The sequence below is a fragment of the Pan paniscus genome, chromosome X (genome assembly GCF_029289425.2).
Source record: "Pan paniscus chromosome X, NHGRI_mPanPan1-v2.0_pri, whole genome shotgun sequence".
Classification (NCBI taxonomy): Eukaryota; Metazoa; Chordata; class Mammalia; order Primates; family Hominidae; genus Pan; species Pan paniscus.
This window is the reverse complement of record NC_073272.2, coordinates 110,738,095-110,765,878: the sequence shown is the minus strand read 5'-3', so window position 1 is coordinate 110,765,878 and position 27,784 is coordinate 110,738,095. Positions and strand designations below refer to the sequence as shown.

Sequence of the window (27,784 nt, the reverse complement as noted above, 5' to 3'; positions counted from 1 at the left end):
TATACTGTATCTGGATTTCAGCAAGACATTTGAAAAAGTCTTATGATATCTTCATGAAGAAGATTGAAAAGTCAGAGCTGGGTGGTAGCAGGAGTTATATGGATTGTTTCAAGTTTGAACAACCTTATCAAAAGGGGAAGACTCTTAAGGTTATGCTGCAGTATTCTGTCCTGGACCCTCTCATTCAATACTTTCATCAGTCTGGCTGATCAAATACACATATAAAACATTTATTGATACAGATCATGCATTCTCAATGGGGGTGATATTGCCCCCAAGAGGGCAAAAATTGATTCTTGAAGAGTGAAAAAAAAATTTCTTTTTTACATGAAACAGAGATATACATACAGCAAATAAACAGATAGACAGCAAATAAACAGATAGACAGCATATCTGTGGTATTAAAATTTCACGGAGAGACATTGGGAAAAATATCTATAAAGGCTCTTTAGGACTGTTATAATGATAAAAAAAGATTGAGAAACATTACTATGGAGAATATGATTTTGTATATGAGGCTCAAGATAAAGAAAGATCTTAAGGAGATAGATTAAAATAAACAAGGCAATGGTTTTTGAGAATGAATACAAAGCCCAGCATCCAGGTAAAATTAAAAGTCAATTGTACAAACCTAGAATCAGGCACATAGTAGTAGTTCATGCAAGAAACAACAGAGGATTTTGATTAAGCTACAGGCTGCACACTGAGTAGATTTATGCTCAAAAGACAACTAGAGTGGCAAAAAGTCTGTAAACCATGTCCTATGAGGCATGGTTTGAAAGAACTGAGGATATTTAGCCCAGAGGATGAATGACTTGGCGTGACATGCTAGATATTTTAAAGGGCTGTCATGTGAAAGAGGAATTAGAAATTGTTTGTGTGAAGCTATTTTTTCCTCAACCTAAGGAAGACCCTTTTAACAATTAGGAAATGATCAAATATGGAATAAGCTGTTTTGCATAGGGATGAGCTTCTCGGACTGTCAGAAGGATATTTCTGCACTGAGCAAGAGGATAAACGTGGCTTCTAAGGTTCCTTCCAATTCCCAGGTTCTGTGATTCCCTGCTAGATTTACAAGTATGAAGGTGGAAAAGATGGCTAAAGAATATGAGCCCAGACAAAACATCCTCCGTTGATTTTAAAACCAAAATTCCATACCAGGGATATTTGCTTGAGGACTATCTCACTGTCTAGCTGAATGGTTGCCAATATTTAGAGGCCTAATTGCCCTGGGCCCCTGTTTCCTTGTGCCCTACCTCTAGCTCAATTTCCATCTTGGCATAGAAGGTACAGAGGGAGTTGTAGGGAAATGCCAAGAAGGAGATCTCAGAGACCAGAGTTATAGAAATGCTCAGAACTGTTTTATGAAAACATTGGTATGGGCCCAGTGAGTGGAGAGAGAACATGCTTCCTGTCCTTGTTGAGCTCTATGTTGCTCACTTGTTATCCCCAACCCCCCTTATCTCTTACATCTTCAACTAGCCAGCAGGAGGGTTGGTGCAGGAGGAGGGGTAGAAGGAAGTAATTTCAAGTTCAAGGGTTAACAGTACACTGGTCAGGAAAGCTGAGGAATGAGATGATGAGCATCTTTACAGTTTGTGAAAATGAAACAAACAAAACAACTTGAGAATCATGTTCCTGGAATTGTGTCCAAATGAATGTCTCAGGTTGAAGGGACCAGGACTTTGACTGTGATGCAGTATAGTATTTATAGGGATCTTGCTTGGCCTTTCAGAGCAAAAACAATTATTTTCTCTCCTCTCACCTAACACAGCTGTGCAGAATCTTCATAGCCTGGTTGCTAGAAATTAGGGTTCTTATAGCTGCTGTGGAATAAACTCCATTCACTTTCCTCTTAACACTCCCTTCTCTCTGTCTTTGACCAAATGTTACCTGTTGTTTCACGAAGTGACCTTTTCTTCATTGCACCCCATTAGCTGCTCTTTCACTCCCAGTCACTTCCTGAAGTCCTCATCACTATCACAGATCTGCCTACCAGGGCCATGTCTGACCAGGGCCATGTCTGCAGCCTAGCCCATATTAACTTTGCCAACACTTCACCATTTTTCTCTGCATGTCCTCTCTCTAGTAATGTGCATGTCTGTGGTATTAACCCTGGGACAGAAAAGTAAGAAATCTATCAGAATCCTGGCTGAAAGTCTTATTTCTCCTTGAAACCGCAAGAGCTTTCAAACGTGGCTTCCTGAGTTTTTCAGTTTGCTGGTGGGTGGGTCTGGAGTGGGCATCCCGTCTGCACATCTGGTAGAGGCACTTTCCACATTTTCCTCATGACTCAGGATCAGTTTCTGACTGCTGGGCGGGGCAAAGCCTCCTGAAGTTGCTGTGAGGCACCTCCCCCTGTGAGCAGAGCTTGGTACAGCCCAAATAGTTTTCAGGTTAAGAAAGCCAGAATCTTTGTTCAGCCACACTGACTGAACAGACTTTTAGTGGGGTTACCTGGCTAACAGCAGCAGCGGCAACGGCAGCAGCAGCAGCAGCAGCAGCAGCAGCAGCAGCAGCAGCAGCAGCAGCAGCAGGGCTCCTGGGATAACTCAGGTGAGTAGAGAGGGAATTCGCAAACTTACCCTGGAGTTTTATTTCCTGGATAACTTAGCGTCTAAGAAAGATGAAGAAACTTCAACTTTGTAGTTAACCAAACTCCACAGCTATATTTTATGGCTTGTCTGGATCAAATATGTGCCCGTTAATAGCAGTTTGAGAACTTCAAAAATAATGGAATTTTTGGTTGGTTATTTTGAGGGGTGTGTGGGGTGATGATTGTGGTTGTCTGGCAATGAAACTTTTCTGGGGATATCTGGTCAGTTTTGTGTGTGTGTGCACACACGCGTGCATGTGTATGTGTTTGCCTTCTGCTACCCAAAATACCTGGTAAGTGAGGAAAAATCACAGGGGATGGTGTTGAGGGGGAGAAGCGTGGCTCCTTTCAGGGCCTCCTTCTAGCTTCTGCTGACCCACAGCTGTGGGAAAATTATTGAAATGCGAGCAAAATCTTGGAGCCACACTGTGTGCAAAAGGCCTGTGAACTCTGGTAGGAGGGTGAGCAGGCTGTGCAGTGTTGTACAGGAGGAAGTGGTGGCCAAGTCTATCTTAACTCCCTGTCTGCACAGCCAGTGGTCTTCCTGCCCTGGTGACAGGTTGATCTTGGCTATTCCATTTTCAGCCTCTGGCCTGGCTTTGTTCCCCTCTGATTCCAGCTTTGGTTTAAACTTTGATTTCAAGATGGGGCTCCATCCTCCACTCCCAGGCCAAGTACACTGTTCTAGGGTCTTCACTGGACCACTTGATCAGAACTGGCTTTGGGTGGGGGACGGGAAAAAGGAGCGGTGCATTGTAATGGAAACAATTGGTTCTGAGGATTTGGAACTGTAAGTTTGCTGAAAAGCACATAGGAAAACTCAGCAAATTCTGCTGTCCTAACAATTACTTCTGGCTTCAGGATAAAACATCCTGGTTTGTATTATTGGTGTATTGAAATTCAGCTAATGCCTCATTTGCTAATCTTTATTGTGAAAGTAAGAACACTTTACAGTCTGAAGTAATAAACAAAAAAATTCTTTGTGGACTGCTAATTAACTCTTTTATTCCTCTGGAAGTTTGTGTGTGTGTGTGAGCATGCTTATGTGCACGTGTGTGCCTGGGTGTGTGTGAATATTTTGTATTCAAATAGCGTTCTTTATTTGTCCTTAGACTCCCTAGCAGTCTAGGGAAAAAGTCTAAACACTTACATGGTCAGGAATAGGTTAAAAAGCAGGCTTTCCATATCCTTGGGAGTTTTCAGTTCCTAAATTAAAAGCAGAAAAAGTCCCTTTGTGACCCCAAAACAGTGTTTCTTTGATTAGCCTTGATTTGAAATCATCTCACCTTCTGACAGCTTGCAATTCAAAAAGAAAACTTCTAAGTGCATTCTTGTGAGAAGAGTACAATATGAATTTTTAAAAGCAACGTCTTGCTTGACATATTGTGTCTGCATGTTTGCCCTCCTCCCCACCTTACAACAAATTGTGGTTAAAAAAAAAAAAAAACGTTGGGAGGTCCCAGTTTTAGTGTGGGCTCTGTCACTAACTACATAACCCTGGGCAAGTGCCTTTACCTTACAACAAAAGAAAGAAGTTGTACTAAGTGATTTCTAAGAGTCTTTCCAACATAACATTCTATAAAATCAGAATTTGATTCTTGAAAGGCTGGAAAAGTAGACATATAGGATGGGCTTATTCGGCCAAAAGGGCAAGTCAGCCAAAAAAGGAGGGGTGAAATAGGGAGGTGTAGAGAATGGTGGAGGGGCAATTTTTATATTAGTCTTTTAAATGTTGGTGCATGTCTTATTTAAAGCACATGATCAAATTTCATTAGTTTCCCCTAAAGACAGAAAAGAAATTTAACTTGTTAAAACAAGTGCTAATACTACTGCCCTGCTTTAGCCTTATCTTTAACAATAAAGAGTATGTTCACATACATAATTTCATTACATTCTCCCAATAACACTCTGAAGTAGACAGGGAAGCTAACATATTCCCATTGTGCTATGCGGAAACTGAGGGACTGAGATGTTATGTATACTAAATGGTGATATTTTGGATTTGTTTCTGGATCTTGTAACCACCTGTGTTCCTTTTATCATTTTGAATTGCTTTTTATTTTTTGATAGAGTTATTGAGCAATGGAATTAAAATTGTGTCCTCTTTTTTTTCCTTTGAATGGCTTTGAACAGACTCTTCTCTCTGGGCCAGTAGGTACATCCTATATAAGGCAGTGGGCTGGATCAGAGGATCTCTGTGGTCCTTTTTAGACCCAGAATATCTGGTTAGAAGTTTGAATCTGAACAGCCATACATAAGTCCTGTGGTTAAATGCGTGCCCATATATGTAAGCTATGACTCTGCCTGTGTACCTATGAAAAGCACTATTCTCTGTATACCATGTGGATGCTGAATTTGTATTACTTTTTCCTATCCAAGTCCCTTTTCTCTCACCATACCACCCCCCAGGTGTGGGGATAAGGGATGTGGATTGTGGGTAAAAGTGGTGCCTACTTCATGCCAGGGCAGAATTGGGTCTTCTGTATTCAATTTTTCTGCAAACTTTTATTGATTTTATCTTGATTTTTGCTCCAAGTACAGAACAGGGAGGAAACTGAGGAAAAGGAGAAACTAGGCAGGAACAATGCCTCAGCCATGCCCTCTCTCCCTCTCCCCATTAAGTTCCCTCATGTTCTCTCCCACTCACCTAAATCCAAAGCGGCTTGTGAACCACAGACAGGATGTATTTTATCAGATTTTTTTAGAGCAAAATATGCTTTTTGCTCTAAGGCTAACCCGCAGGTTAAGAAGCAAGAGATTTTGCTTTCACGACTTGCCTAGCTTCCTCAAGCTTTCCAGTCCAGTGAGTAGAAAAAAAATACCTCTCTCTTTAAACTGCAGCCTTGTATTCTACGTGGCAGTCTCCCTCAACTTCCCTGGCAATTCTCAACTTTCTGCACTCTGGGCCCGCTCCTATCCTTTGCCTTGGCAGACACGGTTGTCCTCATATTCTTTCTCAAAGTGGTGGATCTGAATTATAATAATATTGCCTAAGACCATTACCTCAATGCTAAGCCCCACACTCTGCCTCACCCAACCGCTCATTCCACTAGCCCTCAGGCCACAGGGTCCCTCTTCTCAAATGTCCACATTGCCTTTGTTAGCTAGAGGCTCTCCTTGGTTTATATTCAAATCCCTGGGTTTATACTCAAAGCCCTAACTTTTATCTTGTCTCCCGACTTTCCTAATATGTGATCTTTAACGTAAGGGCTCTCCCTTCCCCATCGCCATCGGGTGCAATAGAACAGAAAGGAGGGAGTGTTCCCTTCTCTGCACTCATCCGTTCCAACAGAGTAAGTTGTTTATGACAAACTCAACTTACAAATTTCTGGGTTTCCAAAAGTTTTCTGATGTTTAAATGATGAACCCACCGATGTAAAGGGTTCAGATTCTCCCATGAACATCAAACCATGAAAATAAAGAACCTTTTCAATATCTACCATGGCAATAAATTCTAGGCAGAATGCCTCAAAGTTGAGTATCATGTTTGCTTTGGAGGATTTCCTCATTTGAACTAAAAAATCCTTTCTCTAAGAAGGCAGTGACCAAAAGAAGCAGTGTGGTGTGATGGAAAGCTGCACACTAAATCTGGCATTGCACAGAACCTGGATTTGAGTTAACTCTGCCATTTTCTAGCTACTGCTTCTCTGAGCTGCCATTTCTGCAGATACAAAATGAAGGGCACAGATAATCTCATTAAACATGACTGCTATGATGAGAACCCGAACTAAAATGTAAAATGCACATTTCAAACAAGAAATTGCCATGCAATCACTAATTCTCCACATAAGACATTTATCTGTTCAACAAACATTTTCTGAACAATATTTGTGTGCCCAGCTCAATGCTAGGCAATGAGAGGGCTTCAGTGTATATTTTGCATTTATGGATCACTTTCTACTTATTCAAAATTCCTCTTACACCAACCATCTCATTAGGTACACCCATGGTGTAAGAGGGGCAGGGTAGATAACCTCACTTTCCTGATGAAAAAATTGAGGCACAAAGAGAACAAGGTCACAGAGCAAATGGATCACAGTTCTGTTGCCTAGTCAGAAATGCAGGTCATTTTTTTTTTTTTTTTTTTGAGACGGAGTCTCGCTCTGTTGCCCAGGCTGGAGTGCAATGGCATGATCTCGGCTCACTGCAACCTCCACATGAAGGTCACTTCTACTCTCCAAGTCCGAGAGGACTTGGGACTACAGTTGTACTGTAGTGGAAGTTCAGGCTCATAGTCTGCTCTTCTTTATTTACTGTGTGTCCCCAGAACACAGGCACCCTGACCCAAAAGGTGTTCCGTCAAGCTGTAATCTATCCATGTGAGCTGTACATTCTGCCTCTGAAAGAGTCTATTGGGATCACATGGGCTTTAAAAATCAAACCTGATTTTCCTTTCAATTGGTGCTACTTCTGTCTGTACACAGGCCCTCTTTATAACAGGGATTCCTTTTGCAGGATCTTGCCTGCCTTGCCATTTGACCGAGTAGTAAGGAAGACCTTTGAAGGCAGAACAGGAAATACTCATTTATCCAGAATGTCCAGGGACTAGGAGGTTCTGGCAAACTAAATATTCTAATTGCCCCAGGCTATTCAACATTTACAGTCCCCAGGCTCTGGCAATTCACCAAACCTTCTAGGGAAAGCAAGAGGCGCAGTAGTGTTTGTTGTAAGTTTGAGCACACAAGAAAATTGGGATCCATTTGTAACAGCCTCCAGAAAGGAGTCTGGGCAAACATTCAGGTTGGCTCTGATGCTGCATAACTAAAAATTATTACTGATACCATCCATGCTTTCAAATACAATGAAGTACACTTTAATATTTAAAACACGTGAGCAGACAAATCTGATGAAAAAAGGGACATCAGTATTTTGCAGTGTCCCCACAGCTCTCAATTTTAAAAGCAATTGCCAATAAATAAGGCTATGAAAAAAATGTGGTTATTCTCAGCTTCTTATTCCTTGGATTCAGAAAAAGGGTAAGTTTGTTGTACATACATTGCAAATAACATTGTAATAACATTGCAAACATTTAAATTAAAAATTGTTATGGTTTTCAAATGGGGAAACTTCTTTACCAGTGAGGCATTTCAATGTGATACTGAAAGGATATAAAATGAACTAGTAGAGAGGTCTGATCAATATTTCACTTTTTATAAAACAGCGACTGCCTCACAGATATACCACACAGATACTCCTTAAAGTGCTAATGTATTCTCCTTATTTTTTAGCAGACATTCTGAAGCTTAGTCAGGTTTTTTTTTGTTTGTTTCAACCCTCCTGTGATTATAGAATATAGACTTTAGTTATTTCTAAAATACATTTTGAAATAGTTGACACCATGTAAATTTCACAATCTCATTCTTATTTACTGTTGAATGCCAGGAGAGGATCATTAAAATCATTACAAATCTTTGTGAATCAAGAAAAAGCACTGAAAACCCTATTATCACCCCAAAGCTATTGAAAATCAAATTTGCCTTTCAAATTATCTTCCTAAAAACCAGTTGTTAAGAGCACTTGAGTGTGGGGCACTCTGATGGACATTGCTTGAAGAGCCACTATATGAATTCTCTGTTTAGCCATGTAAGGTTTTTGTTTTTCCTCCTTTTTTTTTTTAAGAAAAGAAAGCAAGAGTGTATTGCCATGGGATAACAATCTATAGCCCACCAAATTAGTGTAATTGAATTTCAGAGTCTGCCTTTTATCACAGGCAAAGGATTATACATTAGACTTTTAAGAAGAAAGACCATACAATCTTTCTATCTTTCCTTGTCTTTGGAGGCCATCTGCTGTGCTGTTTCTTGCAGTAGTCTTCCTGGCCAATAATAAAAAACGCAAAGCTCTTTAAATGACAAGACGGAAGAAATTGTGTAAAAAGACTTGCTGGAATGGAAAGAGGCTGCTTTTCCCCTCATGCACAAAGTGTGTGACTCTCCAGGGCACCAAATTATTCTGACTATAGTAAAGTGATTTTTCCCTTATCTTCAAGTTGTTCTCTGCCTTGAACTACTCCCTGCTGGTGTAAATGGAAGACTTCTCTTTAAATTATAATGAATCACATTTAATTCACAATCTTTACTTTTATTATTGATTTTTCCCCAATAAGATTAAGGCCCATATTGCCCCATTTGACAGATAAAGAAACTGAGACCCAAAATGGTTAGGTGTCTTACCCAAGGCCCCATACTAATTAGTTGCGGAGTGTGGACACTTCTTTCTTTGAAAATGGTGACATTTCCTTTAAAGCCAAACTAGAAGTGCCTAGCTCTGGGAAGAAGTCACTGGGATGACGGCTGTTTGTCTAATCTCAGGTAACCCTTAAAAGACCTGAGAAATTCTTCCTTCAAAGACAAAAATTTTCCTCATTCTAGGCATAGTTCAACACTATGGGTCCTCCTCTGAAGCTCTTCAAAAACCAGAAATACCAGGAACTGAAGCAGGAATGCATCAAAGACAGCAGACTTTTCTGTGATCCAACATTTCTGCCTGAGAATGATTCTCTTTTCTACAACCGACTGCTTCCTGGAAAGGTGGTGTGGAAACGTCCCCAGGTAACTTTCTATTTTACACATTCTGTCTCCTTGGCCTCCTTCATCATACTTCTACTTGATCCACTGTTTCACTTACAAAGCCTACTGTGTAGACCAATTTAGAAGTTAACCTTCCTTCCTTCCTTCCTTTCTTTTTTTTCAGCTTTATTAAAATATAATTAACAAATAAAAATTGTGTATGTTATGGTGTTCAATGTGATGTTTTGATATACGTATACATTGTGAAATAATTACCACAATCAAGTAAATTAACATATTCATCACCTCACATAAAGAAAACTTTATAATGAAAGTTCCATGGATCTGTGCTCCTGGCTCTAGCTTGGAGTCCTGAATTTTAGTCAAATTTTGACAGATTTACTTAGAAAAAACAACAAAAAAATACACTGTACCTTTTTGAGATTAGCTATTTAACCTTAAGCAAATTAATCTAAGATCCATTCAAGGTGTTCTGTGTATCAATAGTTGTTTTGTTTTTACTGGTGAGTAGTAATTTATGATAAGGATATGCCAAAATTTGTTCATCTAGTCACCCACTAAAGGGCATTGGGGTTGGTTTTAGTATTTTTTACTGTTACACATAAAGATGCTATGAATATTTCTGTACAAAAAACAGAGAGATATGCCAACCTTATTTTCTCTTGGAAGTTCATTTGAGTAAATATGGTAACACAAAAAGCAACTATGCTCTTGCCTCTTTACTGAGTTACCTGTCATAACAATTTAAATGTAATTTCAGACCAGTGAGGAGAAAAACTCCTTATAAAGTGAGCATAAATGAGACAAATTTTAAAGGGAGAAGATGAATTTTTCATGAGGGCAAGAAGGCTTCTTTGCTGCTCTATGGACACTGTCACCTGTATCATCCCACAACTGGACAAGTGGGCTTCAAGTAGAATTGTAGGTCTTTCACCACCTATTAGTAGTAACTATTAATAGTTGTTGTGGTTCTCTGTGCATCATCTGTATGTTGTGTCTCTAAAGCAAGTTTCAGAACCCTTTCACTAGTCCTACATGAGCAGGAGCTCAATGTATAAAACAATAGGATGATGGAGTCTGGAGAATAAATTGCAACCTTGCTATACCTAAAGGGTATAACTGGATAGAAGGATATTGTACCTAAACTCCTTCTCAATGTAGGTGATGAGGTATATAGGCCACAGAAGGATGTTGTGAAATGCAAGTTCTTGGAACTTCATAATATCCTGAAGACATTCAGGTCCTATTTAATGAGGTTCCTTTCTGTGTACTATTATGGAACCATCTCAGGCATCATCTCAATGTTTGCCTCCTTCAAGTAACCCTTTTACCAACTATCACTTTTAGTTGCAATTTCCACAGCTTAAATTCCTAAATGGAGTTCTGCCAAGAGCTACTTCTGTTTATGCACGTTGCTACCATGTGGTGTCAAGATACACTGGTTACATCAAGACTTGTTTACTATGCAACTCAAAGGATATCTCTTAGTTTTTGCCTATAAAGAATGACAACCATTGAAAGTATGAGACTGGGAGAAGTTCGCTCTGTCTGAAGGAAAATTACACTCCTCCTGCCTTTCTGTGTCTGCAGTTATTGACATTCCAGCGGATCACTTAGCTGACCTGCAAGAAAAATCTAGGAAATGAGCAGAATTCACTAACCAATACTTTGGTATGCAGACAGGCTTTTTTTTTTATTTGCAAAAATACATGGAGAAAAATAGAGATACGTTGTCTGGGAGCCACTCTTATGAATGGATGGTGATAAATAAGGGGCACCCCTCTTTTCTGATGCTTGGATATGAAGGAAAAGATGTCAATAGGGCAAAAGTAGCTAAAAAGGAAGCAGGAAATTAAGAGAGGTGTATTGGGTAGGTGTCTTTCTGAAATAGGACAGACTTGAACATATTTATAGGCTAAGAAGTGGATGGTAAAGAAGAAGAGGTTGAAGACACAGAAGAGAAAAGGGATGATTGATAGGGGTGAGGTGGAGGAGGTGGGAGGAGATCCGATGGGCAGCAAAATTGCAAGCCAACATGAAGCCATTCCCCAGAAGTGCACCAAGCAGACAGTGTTTCCTGTACTGGCTGTCTTTAGACATATCCTTCCCCCTCTATCTTGGCTCAGTCCATTGTCCTTTGCCTTCATCCTCCAAATTCTGTGGATTGAATCCTAGATGGATTAGCAGGGAAGGAAAAAGTCTTAACAACCACGGCATTTTGCCTCTAAGGCAAACAATACCCCTTCTAAAGTGAGAGAAAATCAGAGAGAGAGGCTGAACAGTGGGGATGGGTAGGAAAAAGAATCAATAGTCATGACATGCGTACTATGGGCCAGATACTGTGTTTGAAGTTTTCTATACATTATTTTACTTCACCCTTATTTACCATGGCTTAGCAAAGTAGGCATGTTAAAAGTTACTTTGATGCAATTCTGATTTCCTAGTTTAAAAAATAGCAGTAGATACATGCCCATTATATATCTTTATATAAAAAGAAACTGTGTCTTTAAGAGAAGGTAAGTATTTGCTCAGGGTCAGACTGCTAACAAGCTCGGATTTGCATCCACGTTTGACTGCAAAGCCTGCATAAGTTTTCACTCTATCATGCTGTCATATCAGGGAGATAGATAGAGTTAGTTGTTTGTGTCCCCTGTTTTCACCAAAATAGGTAGCTTCCCTCCAGTCAGTTCTCACATTCTTCTTCACTGTGTTGATGCCACACTTCCATTAATTGTTCCACACTCTCCCGTTTGAGAGCATGGTGTTTGCTTAGTCTTATTAAGCCCAAAGGGAGGGTCACTAGAGAAATATTTACTGAACACTTACTCTATGCCAGCCTTGGTGCAAGACACAGACATGGCCTGTGGTGAGGCACTCCCATTCTAGTTGGGGAGATGGATATTGAGCTATCAAATAGTTAAAAAAGAAATGAATGTTGGATGTATGAAATGCTATTTTCAGTCATATGGACAGTAAATCATGTAGAATTTTTGAAGAAGGGGAGGTTACCATAGATTGGAATGGTTGGAGAAGGGGCCTCTTGTGGGGAGCAGGAGAAAAAAACAAGGTTCTGGACCACCATCTAAGCCTCCTCGAAAAGCTGTGGATTCCTTCCCAGCCAGAGTGGAGGCCAAGCCTGTGGTCAAGAACCACGTCAAAGTTCTCTGGCCTCCCATCAGGAAAGCTGAGAGACAGAGCTGGGCCTCTCTGAATTGGCTCAGGAAGGCCAGATGAGTCGTTGGCCTCCCCCACCTCATTGGCAAGGTTGAGATCCTGGTTTGCAGCGAAACTTACAGACATCTTGTCCCTTGGCATGCCATGTAGCTGCACACTTAACTGGGGCTATTTTCTGAAGTCTCCAAAATGGAAGCAACACGATTAACCTGATATTTTCTGTCTTTTTCCTTTCTCGTGTTGAAGGCTTTTGCCTTCATAAGCCTCCATGCCTGCAAACACCACTGATAGTTTAACAAACTGACTCCAGTCAAGCTCCGCCCCTCGCCGCCTTGGCGCCCCCCCGACCCCCCGCCGCCCCATTCTTGGGCAGGATTGAGTTCCCCTCCTCCCACTTGCCACTTCTTTGCTGTGTTTTAAGGAGCCTCTTCAGATGACAGGAATTATGAATGTCTTGCAATTGTTCAATGCCAGATCATCTGCCCATAACCTCCAGAGGAAAGTTCTTCTTAATTTCTACAGCCGTCTATTGGCCTCAGCTGTTGTCCTAGCTTTCTGAATACACAGGTATATTACCTGAGACCATGTGCTCCTGGACTTTTCTATTCTCCTGTAGCTCAACATATATAGTCTTCATAAATTATAAGGTCTAACTTATACTGAGTTACAGTGTGATCATAAGACTGCCGGTAGGATTTTTAGGCTGAAATCTGCCTGCCAAATTCCCACAGAAAATCTCTTCTCCAGCTCCCTCCAGCCACTCTCCCCTCCTACCCACCTCTGGCGTTTTTCCTTACTGACTCATATCTACCTACAATAGTGTCTTAAAATCAGACACATCTAATCCCTGACTAAAAAGGAGTAAAGCCTCATGGGAATTTGCACTGTCAGCTGTGAGGAAAAAAGGGCACCTGCACAAGATCTGTCAGCTCTCCTGTCAAGTTTTAAGTTCAGCCTTCGCTACCATTGCCATTGCCTAGTCTTCCCCTCGAGAATACATTCCCCTGGGGCCATTTTACTACATTGTCTGGTTGAGAGTGGGAGGGTGATGAGGCTCTGGATTAAAATTATGGTAGTAGGAATGGAAGGGAAAGGCAGATAAGGGAAGACATTAGAAGCAGAATATACAGGCTTGGGTGACAGCATATGAGGGAACCGTAAGGAAAGAAACACTTTTCTCTCTGTGCTAATGGAAATTTCCAACCACCAGCTGAATGCAACACCTAGGTATAGTAGTTTTGGCCTAGTCTGCTCAAGAATTTCCTTTTGTTCCCAGAGACTATATCACCCCATGTGAGTAGTCCTAAGTGTTTTCCACTGTTTACACAATTGAAGAGAGTTGAATAGGCCCATAGTATTTTCTCCAACTGTCCTATTTATTTTAAATTATGCATTAACAAACTTTAACAGCTTTATCGAAGTGCAATTTATATATTGTGAAACTCACCTGTTTTAAGTATACAAAGCAATGATTTTTAGTAAATTTAAAGTTGTGCAAACATTACCACAACCCAGTTGTAGAAGAGCTGCATCACTTCAATAAGATCCCTTGTGCACATTTGAAGGGAGTAATCCCTCCACCCTACCCCCACCCCTGCTGCAGCCAACCACTAATGTACTTTTGGTTTCTATCCAGAACTGCCTATTCTGTACATTTCACTTAAAATGGAATCATAAAAGTAACTGGCTTCTTTTTCTTAGCATAATGTTCTCAAGAGTCATCCATGTTGTAGCATGTATCAGTTTATTCCATCTTATTGCTGAACAGTATTCCGTTGCATAGATATATAAATTCTTCCCAAAAAAGCAGTTCGGGATCTGTGCCTTGAGTCTCCTAGCAGAATCCTGAAGGTTAAAGTGAGAAAATGATTACACAGTGATTTGGTGGCCCAGTTTGGAAGTGGTGGTTGGGCCTAAGATCCTCTTCTATTCTCCATATTGAGCTTTCCTTGGATGGGTTAGGAAGGAAGAGACTATTTTATTGATAACAAAATCTTCATGCAGAATTGAAACTCCCCAGTAGGAAAAGTGGACTTCTTGAGAGGCTGGTGCAACATTAGTCCCTGAGCCTAAGTCCACCTATAAATGCTGCATCTGGGGGATGGTTCAATTTTCTAAGTAAGATAACGACTACTTGGACTAGCTCACAAAACCCTCAGTTCCTGAATAGCAGTTCTGTGAAAATTAGCCCCTGAGCTTTCTGGGACTATTTAGACCCTGGACTTATTCATAATATACCTACTGCAGGCCTGACCTCACTTGTAGGTGTCCACACCCCTACCCCCTCACTACTGCTAGATTGCACGTAGCACTTTTGAAAGTGTTTCCACTATTCTGGCTGCTGGTTTTCTGGGCAGCTTTTCATTTTACTGAGATTCCTGCAGTTTACCCTGGACCTCCATGTTTATTGTCAGTAAATTTCACCTGTGTAAAAAAAATGCTGAATTTGGATGTGGTAGGTGCAAAGGGAGTCACATAGAGTGCCTTGTGCAGGGCTACAGGACTTGTAACTGTATGCCCCCTCCCGCTCAGAGGTCTCTGGGAAGGAGGATGAAGTAAGGACAATGAGAAGTCCCTTAAGACTAAGCTAAGAGAACACACTTCCTAGAGAAGCTGCTTTGCTTAATGGAAGGTTTTGGCTCAGAAGTGGGGTCATGCGGGGACCATTTCAGCTTTACTCTTGGTACTCAACTTCCTAGTTGTGTGTTTCTTCCTAAGAAATCATTTTGCCGTGACAAAATGATCACTTCAACTGTGCCAGCACAGCTGGGAGCCATTAGGGGCTCAGCATCCCTCCTTGCTCCTAAGCCACCCAAATGTTGTGAATATGTGTGCTGTGACCTCTCCTCCAACCCCATTCCTACCACTCCAGCACAGCTCACGCTGAAATGTCCCATCTGCACTCTGCATCTCAGCTTTGAGTTACAGAAAAATTTCTCATCTTACATCCTTAACCCCAACAGGAAGATATCCGGTGTGTCCAAAATTAGGGGAGAAGTCAACAAACAGTCATTTTGTTGTTTTCAAATTTGTCACCAAATAGTCTGTTTGGCTGCTAGATTTGCATTGGCTTATTACCCTTTACCCTTTCTAAATCCTTGGCTACTTTCTAGTCTTTTAATGCCTCACTTCCTTAAAGAGGCAGAAGATAGGGCTTAATAAAGGATTTATTTCCCGTATTTCATATCACGATGCTTACATATAGTAAGAGATTGATTCATATTTATTGAATTTAATTGAGCAGACTAACGCCTATTAGTGATATTTATCCTGGAACCAAAAGCTAAGAGGTAAGTAAATTTCCCAAAAGAGTGAAGAGTGTTTAGGTAGGTTTTAAGCAGAGGCATAAAACACTGGGATGAATGACTGAAAGAGGTAGTAGCATCTCTGTCCCTGAGGAGGTGCACAATATCATCCTTAATGTGGTGGCCATTGTTGAGCCTAAAGGCACAGGGATGGATGACTGAGGTCTTCAGCTTCTTTCTCTATCCATATGTGGTTCTGAAAAATAAAAAACTTTAGGCCTAGGTCTCCTGCTGACTAGCTAGATGATCAGAGTAGCAAGTTATTGCCCCTCTCTGAGCTTGCTTCCTCATGTGAAAAATAGGCTTTACTAGATAGTCTCCAAAATTCATTCCAGTTTTGACATTCTATGACTGTTAACTTGTCATGTTTTAAATCTATTGTTAAATAGCCATCACGTATGAAGAGGGGTAAAGTATAACTGGAGAATGGGCCAGTTTATAAGAGGAAATGGAATGTTGTGGGGGGGGTCCCAAATTTACATTCTCTCATGAATTTCACACAGCTTTTAATATATATATTATATGTACATACATGTATATACATAGACACACATATAATATATAATAATCATATCCATCTTGGGTCAACAAGAGAATAATTACCCCATTCCTCAATTTGAATTCTGTTTATATGTCTTTTTGCTCACTTATGTGACCCTTTATGTCTTCAATAGAAGTTGACATGCCAAAAGTGTTGGCTAAGCCTAGATACCTACTGTGAAATGAAAATTTTATGGAAATTCAAGACACCATGATGTATCTCCAACCACTAATAACTCTACATAAAATTAGCAAATAATTTGCCTTATTAATCTAAAAGCACACTTTTTCATATATCAGTGTTCACTTTATTGTTTTTCCATGTTAGGAAACTATGATATGTATTATCTAGGTCAAAGAAATCATTATTTTTTTTTGGAACGAAGTTTCTCTCTTGTTGCCCAGGCTGGAGCGCAATGGTGTGATCTCGGCTCACTGCAACCTCTGCCTCCCGGGTTCAAGCGATTCTCCTGCCTCAGCCTCCTGAGTAGCTGGGATTACAGGCGCCTGCCACCACGCCTGGCTAATTTTTGTATATTTAGAATAGATGGGGTTTCACCATGTTGACCAGGCTGGTCTTGAACTTCTGACCTCAGGTGATCCACCCGCCTCGGCCTCCCAAAGTGCTGGGATTACAGGCGAGAGCCACCACACCTGGCCAGAAATTATTTTATACTTTGACATCTTGCTCCAAATAAAATGAAAACACCTGACCTGGGGAGGAAAAACTGTGCTTAGTTTCATTTTAGAAAAGGCAAAAAACAATGAGAAGAAAAAGAACATCAGGGTTTGACTTACCCAACATACCTGCTCTATGTTCAACAAGTGAAAACAAAGGCAGTTTGCAGCCCATAAAAAATATTTTTTAAGATAGAAAATTCTCCTAAAACAAAAAGTAGTTGTGAACTACCAGGCATGCATCTAAAAAAAAAGACCTGAGAATCCAAAGCTGACAACCTATCTAGCCATCTCCTTTTGGCAGAGGGATGCCCAATTAATCTCCAGCTTGGACTTGTCTTTGCCCAGAATGCCTGCCTATTTCTTTCCAGAGTTATTTTGGCCTTTAAAGAATATATGGAATGTTTCATTCTGTAGACCAGACCCTTCGTCAAGGAGAATTACGGCCATTAAAAAAAGAGGTTTGAGGACCAGAAAAATATAGCTGTCTCTAATACTTTTTAAAAGGATATATGTCTAGATTCCATTTGAGACAAGGATTTATTTCTGCTGCGTAAGCAGAATGTCAAGGTACCGGCCAATGGCCTCCTTGTGAAGCTTTCTCCATCTAGTCAAGAATGCATTGGTATTTCCTGCCTTTGAACTCTTCAAATGCTGATACTCTGAGTCACCCAATTATGTCTTCAACTATGTAGTGTCATGTATGCCACAATGCCTTTGCCCATGCCTTTCTCTCTACCTGTTATGCCACCGTACCCCTCTCTTGTCCAACTGCCTAATTCTAGTCAACTCCAGTGTTAACAACACTATGAATCCTATTCTGACTATGATCAGGAGAATTATGGGGATTCTTCCTTTAGACATGAATTATGCTTTGAAAATGACTCTACTGTGCCCTATCACTTTGTGTTATAATTGTATCATTTAGGTATCATTTTCCTACTCCCAGTGGGAAAGGCAAGTTAATATGTTGGGGGGAAGATACACACATACATTCCAAACAAATACTGCCCCCACTCTGCCCAGATCCCCTCAGGACTTTCACTGGGAAGAGTGTCGGTTGAAGTGTTCCTGTGAGTGGTTTATTACCACTTGCTATTAATGCTGCTGTCATCTATATTCATCCACAAATGTAGAAAAATCTGGTTGCTATGGAGACCACTGTTGCTTTTGCTTTATGTTAGAAAAGGGCTTCCTATAAGGTCTCCTAACTGGTTTTCCTAGAGAAGGAGATGAATTAATGTTAACCTTCATTAGACCTTGTCTCTTTAATACAACCTCCCTTCCAAGCACGGGTGCTTCAGAAAATCTCATCCTGGCAAAATAGGATCAGAATGTAATGTACTAATTCCTAGTTATTATTTTTTTGGAAAGTTCACTGCTGTGGTGAAAACTCTCCCAAACCCCAATGATATCTATGTCTAAGAGCCCTCACCACCGCATGGCACCCAATCTCATCACACCTTCTCCTTTCATTTCTCCTGCCACTTCCAAACATGGGGCTAGATGATCAACTGTTTTTTGGTTTTCCTTATAATCCCCTCAGCCTTCCCTTCATCCCATCTATGGAAATCCTACTTATTTTTCAACCCTAACCTTATCTCCTCTATGAAGGCTGTCCTGCCTAGTTCAGCTCACAGTGACTCTTGCGAAACTCTTCCCAGACTCTCATATAACCAATTATTGTATTCATAGGACATCTGTGATGACCCCCATCTGATTGTGGGCAACATTAGCAACCACCAGCTGACCCAAGGGAGACTGGGGCACAAGCCAATGGTTTCTGCATTTTCCTGTTTGGCTGTTCAGGAGTCTCATTGGACAAAGGTATTATCCCTCCTGTGGGACCTCATTCAGTTTCCACTTTCTTGTCTTCTTTAATAACTTTAGGAAAAAATCAGCGCATAACTTTCTTAGATTGTTGTATTTCTTGAAAGCAGAGATATTAACTAGGCGACTTCCCTCCATTTCATTATAAGAAGTTTTGCAAACACAGAAAAGTTGAAATAATTTTATAGTGAACACTCATATACCCACCTAGATTCTACCATTAACATTTTACTCTACTTGCTTTGTCATATATGCTTACTGATCTTTGGTTATCATTTGCCGTGCATTGACTCAGTATCTCTGCATATTATGTTATCTGTACCTATTGGGGTATAAAGTCAGTAGAAGCCAGGAAGTCAATAATACATATTAATAACAGAAAAGGTGAGAAATACAGAAGTAGGACTTGAAAAGTTCTAAAAAATTATTAATAGTACAAAAATTCCTTTAGCATTCAGGTAGAGGTCAAGGCAATGAAGTGTTAACTTGACTTGGGACAAAGTTAAAACATTTTCCTCAAAAAATAATTTTAGAATATTAATGTGTAGCTGTTATACAAAAAAAAATTCCTAAACATGATTGTATTCAAAATGCAAATGAAATCCATATTTAATATAATTGATACAAAATCTCTAGAATGGATATTTAAAAAGCAAACTACAATGGGCCTTGATTTTGATTGGTTTTGCTCTTTAGAATGCCTTGCATTTTAAACATGCAATCATGAATATGTTTATATAGTCCGCTTCTCAACATCTAGTTTATAGATTATTTGTGGAAAGCATTTAACCACTAACTGGTTGTCCCAGCCACACTGTGTACTCCTGTGTGCATTTAGACAGGCATGGTGATATCATCCTCAGCAAAACTGAACTGAGGAAGCAGAAGTTGTGGGCAAAATGCCATATCTAGGAATTTCCAATCCAGACTCAAACCAGGTGTATGTGGCATGCTTCCTGTTGCCCTGTAGATTTGCCAGGAGTAAACTGTAATCTCAGTTTCTGGATGTGGTCTGGTGAATAACACTTGATTAAATGTTCTTGCATTTCTAGACAATTCCCAACCATAAGGAACAGGAATGGGACCCTCAAAAAACAGAAAAATACGCTGGGATATTTCGCTTTCGTTTCTGGCATTTTGGAGAATGGACTGAAGTGGTGATTGATGACTTGTTGCCCACCATTAACGGAGATCTGGTCTTCTCTTTCTCCACCTCCATGAATGAGTTTTGGAATGCTCTGCTGGAAAAAGCTTATGCAAAGTAAGGAGGGGATTGACTAGTCTGCTATCAGGGTACATGAGGAAAGGAAAGCCACATTTATCTTTGGGAGCTCATTCTCTCCCAGCCCAACCCTGGAGTTTAAGTTGGGTAAGATGTCAGTCAGAACCAAGGCATTGCTTTGCACTTGGGCCTGGCTCTCAGAAATCTTAGATGAGAGAGAAATCAGAGGTTCTTGTTTCCATTTAAACTCTTACCTGCTCCCAGGTACCCTTTCCTCCTGCTATCTGCAGATCACATGGCACTATCACTTCATTTTTTCTTTATCTCATATCTCCCCGTAGAAAGAAGTTTCTGCATAGACTGTCCTTGATCAACATAGCCTAAGCCTAGAAATTTCTGAATATAATTTCAAAACATCTCTCATTTCATACCTAGAGAAAAGCCATCTGGTAAAGTCTAGGCAGGGGATGTTCTGATTCTTTAGATTATGATGTTCTTGACCTGGAAAAACAATTTTACAAAGATAACCTTGCATACTTGCCCTCAGGCTGCTAGGCTGTTATGAGGCCCTGGATGGTTTGACCATCACTGATATTATTGTGGACTTCACGGGCACATTGGCTGAAACTGTTGACATGCAGAAAGGAAGATACACTGAGCTTGTTGAGGAGAAGTACAAGCTATTCGGAGAACTGTACAAAACATTTACCAAAGGTGGTCTGATCTGCTGTTCCATTGAGGTTTGTACTCATGAAAAACAACCACTGTATACTCATTCCTGGCAGAAGAGACTACAAAGTTTGGTAGGGAAATTCGCCCTTAACCCGAAGACCCATGGAAAACTATTAATGGGACTTGGAAAGCTAAAATACACATTTTGCCCTGGTGTGGAAGCTGAGGTGCTTTAGTTTTTTATCCTTTTGTACCAGTCATTCCACATGGAACCAATGCAGCATCCAGGCTGGTGTCAGTAGCCTCTGCTAAATTATTCCTCTTGTCTCTGCTTCTAGATCTTGAGGTTATGGCTGCTTGCTCAATAAATGAATCTGCCCCATCAAATATTATGGCAGTTCATATTAATGTCCTACAGTGGATAGTTTGAATCTGACTTGTTTGAGTTGTTATATTACATTCTTTATTTATTTTCCTCTACTGCTTTTGTTTCAAGTTGGGTGTCAGGATGAAATTTCCATCTGTGTGAGAACTAGCTTCAATCCTACTGGGTTAAGCCAATTAATGAAGAAGAGGAGTCAGGATTGGGTCTCCCAATTCCTGTGCCTTTATATATCTTTCTTTGCTCTCAGTCTCCCAATCAGGAGGAGCAAGAAGTTGAAACTGATTGGGGTCTGCTGAAGGGCCATACCTATACCATGACTGATATTCGCAAAATTCGTCTTGGAGAGAGACTTGTGGAAGTCTTCAGTGCTGAGAAGCTGTATATGGTTCGCCTGAGAAACCCCTTGGGAAGACAGGAATGGAGTGGCCCCTGGAGTGAAATGTGAGTTGCATTCCACTTTCACAGCTACGTCTCCAAAGCCCTGTAGTTCTCCCAGACCCATCCCTCCAGACTGCTAGTGTGCTGTCAATGCTCAGTGACATCTGTGGGCTTTTGTCAGGCACGGGGTCTGTGACCCAGCCGCAGATGAAATAAAGCAGGACTGATCCTCATGCACTCTGTTTCTCTGGCATCCTACTTACTACAAGAAGTCAATGGCAAACATAATGATTTATCTTTTTTTTTTTCTATTTACTTTCAGTTCTGAAGAGTGGCAGCAACTGACTGCAGCAGATCGCAAGAACCTGGGGCTTGTTATGTCTGATGATGGAGAGTTTTGGTGAGGAGGGGTTTCTGCACTAAGGGAATTGGGGCTTCTACATGGAACTACAGTGTTAAGTATTAAATACCATCTTTACTTTTTTCCTGTGCTCCTTCCATTCAGGATGAGCTTGGAGGACTTTTGCCGCAACTTTCACAAACTGAATGTCTGCCGCAATGTGAACAACCCTATTTTTGGCCGAAAGGAGCTGGAATCGGTGTTGGGATGCTGGACTGTGGATGATGATCCCCTGATGAACCGCTCAGGAGGCTGCTATAACAACCGTGATACCTTCCTGCAGAATCCCCAGGTTTGAGTCAATTACTTTATTTGCCTCTAAGTTATCCAGTCAATAGGAACTCAGATCTTGCTTTGGTCATCTCTGGAGTATTTCTTTAGCATCAAGTCTTCCTTTTGCAGCTATTGTGTAATATTCATCAACCAGGATCCCTACGGATTGTCTCAGGTGCTTGTAAAACACAGCAGACTATGTCTTTTTGCAGAGACAGACTTTGGCAGCAGTATCAAATCTGAATCACCTCCTCTGGCTGCCTCTCTTCTGGCCATATTGTCTGGTATGGCTCTTTGACAATCCCTGCTTCCTTGTGATGGTCCCATATTGGAGAGAGAAGATCTGCTTTGAGATGCTCTCTCAATTCTTCCTCATTTCTCTTTACTGCCCAGCTGTTCTCTGGGGTGCACATTTACTATATTCTTCCTCTTTCTAATGCAGATGACTCTTTTGAACCCCATTATTATGCCTCCATTTTGTCATCTAGATCCAGGTCATTTTTCCCAGGATTTGAATCATTGCCCTGTCAACGACTCTGTCCCATCCATCTCCCATTACAGTGCTATTCCAGGTGACATAACAGGGTCAAGTCCACGCACACTCCAGAGTAAAAAATCCAAACACCTAAAGGCTGAATCTATAACAACCTGGATGGTTTCATCTCAAAATGTGATGATGAGCTAACTCATAGAAAACAAGAATTCTGACTATATTGCTGCCTCACTGCCCATGGGTGCGTCTTTTCTTTTCATGGATCTCATTGGTCAGGCATTTAGGAGAATATGGAGACTAGTGGGCTGATTCACCTAACTCATACTGCTCTTCCACCCTTCCCATCTTAATTGTTCCTAAAGAAATATCCTATCTCCCCCCACCCACACCACCTCACCTCCATTTACAACTCTGGAAATGTTTCAAGTATTAGACATATATACTAAGCTGGGAAAATGGCTTCACTCTATATTTATGTACAGGATTGAACTTAGGGGCCTTAGTTCAGAATCTGTTTTTAAGTCCTCCCTCCCTTCTTTTCTTCCTACCTTCCTTCCTTCCCTCCTTCCTTCCTTCCTTCTTTCCTTCATTTTAGAGATGGGGTCTCACTTTGTTGCCCAGGCTGGAGTGCAGTGGCACGATCACAGTTCACTGCACCCTTGAATTCCTGGGCTCAAGGGATCCTTCTGCCTTAGCCTCCTGAGTAGCTGTTTTATGTTTCCTTCTAAAGGGAGAGAGGAATGGAGACAGAGACAGAGAGAAAAATCTGATGCCTTTTAGTTTTATCTCCTAATAGCACCGTGATTCCCCAGATGATGTTTGGAAAGTCTCTGACACAGGCTTGTAGCTTCCTTAAAGTGGCAGTAGCAAAACATCAATTCTCCAAGGAGCCCTTCCACAAGCTGTATGTCTGGCTGGCAATAGGAGGCTAGCCCAGGGTGATGCTGTAGTGTCAGGTTGAGTCAAATAAAAACCTTTCTGTCTTTATGGATTCCAAACTTTTTCTATATATGGCATTTAAATACAAAGGGATAATAATAATAATAATAATAATAATAATACAATAATTTACCAAGAACTTATTAGAACAAAGCATATCCTCTTTGGCATCAAAGGCTAAGAATAAAGTTGTCCTTCAACACATGCTGAATGACATAGAAAGAAACAAGTGTTAATGGTCTACACTTAGCAAGTCAGTGAATTATCCAAGACCTTGTTGTCTGATAAATATGAAAGCCCAGAAAATAACTCAAGGCTCTGCTTCCCAATGACAAGCTTTATTCCCTGAAATTTAAGCTGGTTCATCTGAAATGGGAATGCTAACTCACCTCTGTGGTGGCCTCTTTCCCTTAGTACATCTTCACTGTGCCTGAGGATGGGCACAAGGTCATTATGTCACTGCAGCAGAAGGACCTGCGCACTTACCGCCGAATGGGAAGACCTGACAATTACATCATTGGCTTTGAGCTCTTCAAGGTAAAAATGGGCATTTGGGGCAGAGAGAATGAAGGCAAACAGAGTAAAAATTAGGATAATTTAATGGTAGGGGAAGAATGGAAGGCCTAGGGATAAAGAAGACAGAGGATACAAAAACCATGATTTGAGTGGAATTGAATATTTTACCCTATTTCATTTCCAGGTGGAGATGAACCGCAAATTCCGCCTCCACCACCTCTACATCCAGGAGCGTGCTGGGACTTCCACCTATATTGACACCCGCACAGTGTTTCTGAGCAAGTACCTGAAGAAGGGCAACTATGTGCTTGTCCCAACCATGTTCCAGCATGGTCGCACCAGCGAGTTTCTCCTGAGAATCTTCTCTGAAGTGCCTGTCCAGCTCAGGTTCAGTTTCCTTCGCAAGCCCTCAAACCCCTGTTCTTTGCTTTACTTCCAATCCTAAACCCCTTCACCCGTCTCCCCTCTTCAGACATTCAATGGGACAACTTGTTTAAATCAGACTTGATTCACTGAAATCATGGTGGTAAAAATATTTCTCAAAGGGTGGTTGGGGGAAATTCCCCAGTGAAGGTCTGAACTTCAGAGCCCTGAGCTACCCTTAAAGAGGAACAGGCCTATAGTCTAAGTTCTTCCACATCAAATTTGTCTTCTGTTTTCTGGCTGATGGCCTCTTTTCTTAAGTAGGTAGCACTCCTCCCTGCTCTTCTATTATGTTCTGTGTGCTGGATCACCAAAGCCACCTTTTTGTCCCAGCCCTGCCTACTTTGATCTTTATCTCCTGGCCCTTAAAGAAAGGAGAAAGGAAAGCATGCTTAAAATACATATAAGACATATCTGAGGAGGAATGGGCTAAGTCACACAATGTCTCATGCTTTTCAGCAATGATGTCTGCTTTGGCGGGCTTATTTCATCAAAGGATATTTATCATATGATGACAATATTTTATTTTTGATGTTCTAGGGAACTGACTCTGGACATGCCCAAAATGTCCTGCTGGAACCTGGCTCGTGGCTACCCGAAAGTAGTTACTCAGATCACTGTTCACAGTGCTGAGGACCTGGAGAAGAAGTATGCCAATGAAAGTAAGAATGGCAGGAATGTCTGGGAAAGCAAAATTCAGTTGCATTTATAGCACATAAGTTAGAAAACATGATCACAAATGATTTTCTCCAGCGATATTTTGTCTAGAGAAGTTGGGAATGGATGGCAACCATGGCAGAGGATGGGATGTCAACTTCAGGCAAAGCCCACATTAGATTCATTTTCATATTCCTATATAAAATATGGAAAAGGAAAGGGAAGTGGGAATAAAAGTGTTGAATCTCAGTCATTCTGGTGCTCGAGTGCTATGCTGAAAGTCCCAGAATTGGCTTAGCGAGATACCTTCTTGTCTATCTAGAAAAGGAACTTTAATTGCTGTGTTAAAAACATATGTCACTTTGTTCCAGCTGTAAACCCATATTTGGTCATCAAATGTGGAAAGGAGGAAGTCCGTTCTCCTGTCCAGAAGAATACAGTTCATGCCATTTTTGACACCCAGGCCATTTTCTACCGAAGGACCACTGACATTCCTATTATAGTACAGGTAAGAGTGTGTACAGGGGTCTCCAGAAAGGCTCATACTTTGTACCAGATACTAGATGATCCCAAGTACCTTATATATGTTTAGGATGCAGAGCAAGAATTATCATATTTTTTGGTTTGTTTTATACTCAAAAACTCTTCTCATCAAGCATGGACACTGACTTCCTTATTACCATCCATCCTAAATCTCCTCTCTTCCATTTATTTAATTGTGGGCAAAAGCCCACATGCTCACCAGTACACATGTTAACACACGTATCATAAAATCCCATGGAGCAAAGCTTATGCCAGTTCAGAGGACCCTCACATGGCTAGGTCAGGATGAATCACTGCAGTTTGGCAGTTTTTCTGACTTAATACTCCTGACCAGCAGCCTTTAGGTAACCATCCCACAGGTCAAGAACGACCCGGAGATTCTGTTTTCTGGCTTTTCATGTATATTCTTTGAGGTATCCTCCCCTCAACTGATGGGCTATCAGGAAAGGACAGAATAGTCTCTTGGTTTTAAAACAAATCTTTTGAAGCTCAGCGTTAGATCTGGATGTCACTGGGCAAAGGCTAATCTCACTGAGGGCTGCTCATCTTCACTCCCTTCGTTTGTCTTTCCAGGTCTGGAACAGCCGAAAATTCTGTGATCAGTTCTTGGGGCAGGTTACTCTGGATGCTGACCCCAGCGACTGCCGTGATCTGAAGTCTCTGTACCTGCGTAAGAAGGGTGGTCCAACTGCCAAAGTCAAGCAAGGCCACATCAGCTTCAAGGTTATTTCCAGCGATGATCTCACTGAGCTCTAAATCTCCAATCCCAGAGAATCCTGACAAAGCTTGCCACCCTTTTATTTTCCGTCAGGTGCCAGGTCTTAGTTAAGATTCACAATCTTTAGAAAGAATGAGATTCACAATAATTAACTCTTCCTCTCTTCTGATAAATTTCCCATACCTCCCAATCCAAGTAGCATCTGTAGCTACATAACCTATATACCTCCAGCAGCTGGACATGGGGAGGCGACAGTCCTATCTAGACATCATACACATTTGCCAAGAAAGGATCTCTGGGGCTTCCGGGGGTGAGATTCAAGCAGGACAATAACAAGAGGCTGGACACCCTACAGATGTCTTTGATGTTTTCAGTTGTTTGATATATCTCCCCTGTAGGGCATGTTGAGGAAGGAGGAGGGCTGATCAAGGCCAAGCTGGTCTAGCCTGACATCCTAGCTCCTGACTGAACACTATAGACTTCCCAGCAGCATTTCACCCAGCAGCCAGAGCCGGCTTTAAGTCCCCAACCCTTACAGACACCACTGCCACCACCACCAACCACGACCACCACCACCACCACCACTCACCACCATCACCACCTCCGGAAAGTGTAGTCCTGCCCTAACCCAAGTCACCCCCCACAGTAAATTTTACCTTCATGTTGAGAAAGCTTCCTGGTGCTTAATCAAGAGCTGGAGTTCAATGAGTCCTAGACAGTGAGAAGGGCCTGAGCTTCAGCTCAATGGAAGCCTGCTGTGTGCCACAAGACGGAAAAGTGGAAGAAGCTGCAGTGGGAGACAAAGCCTCGGTCCCCCACCCATCCACACACACCTACACTCACACACGCGCACATGGGCGCGCACGAACTACCATTCAGGCAGTCAGTGGGCAAGAGGAAAGATGAGTAAGTACCATACACACCTAAAAGATGAGAGAATTCATCCAGACATATTACAGCCAGTTTGGGGCCCCTGACTGCAATGTGAAACCTCTCGCTGCTGCTAGGTTTACAAACAAGCCCATTGTCCTGTGCCTCCTAATATCATTTGTACTGAAGACCCCATCTGGGGACTTGAGACTTTGGTCCCAGCCCAGACTCCTCAGACTTTTCTCTCAGTTGGGATGCTTCACTCGCTGGGGGTGTTTGTTTGCCCTCTCATTTTTCAGTACTTCTACAGAATTTTCTCTAGAGTCAGTCATTATGAAATGTACTTCCCTCCATCTTAACCTATCAACTTTCTGCCCCTCCTTCAAGGCCCAGTATAAATGCCACCTCCTCCATGAAGCCTTCCCTAATTCCACCCCAAACCCCCACCTTCAACAATATTTCAACGCTTCTGCAATGATGAAAAAGAAACATAGTTGTAGTACTTAGCCTAGACCAGCAAGCATTCATTTTTAGCTCGCTCATTTTTTACCATGTTTTCCAGTCTGTTTAACTTCTGCAGTGCCTTCACTACACTGCCTTACATAAACCAAATCACAATAAAGTTCATATTCAGTACATTGA

The 27,784-nt window shown here is 41.3% G+C and overlaps 1 protein-coding gene across 1 annotated transcript; it reads left to right on the top strand.

The window, feature by feature from the left end:
• Positions 1 to 2,407: 2,407 nt before the first annotated feature.
• On the top strand, positions 2,408 to 27,784 carry CAPN6 (calpain 6). Its single transcript, XM_003822036.5, has 13 exons — positions 2,408 to 2,556; positions 8,968 to 9,147; positions 18,519 to 18,650; positions 19,706 to 19,914; positions 20,423 to 20,615; positions 21,180 to 21,373; positions 21,633 to 21,710; positions 21,816 to 22,002; positions 23,830 to 23,952; positions 24,116 to 24,318; positions 24,895 to 25,016; positions 25,383 to 25,519; positions 26,128 to 27,784. The coding sequence occupies exons 2-13, from the start codon at positions 8,983 to 8,985 to the stop codon at positions 26,308 to 26,310; spliced, it is 1,926 nt and encodes a 641-aa protein (XP_003822084.1). The 5' UTR covers positions 2,408 to 2,556; positions 8,968 to 8,982; the 3' UTR covers positions 26,311 to 27,784.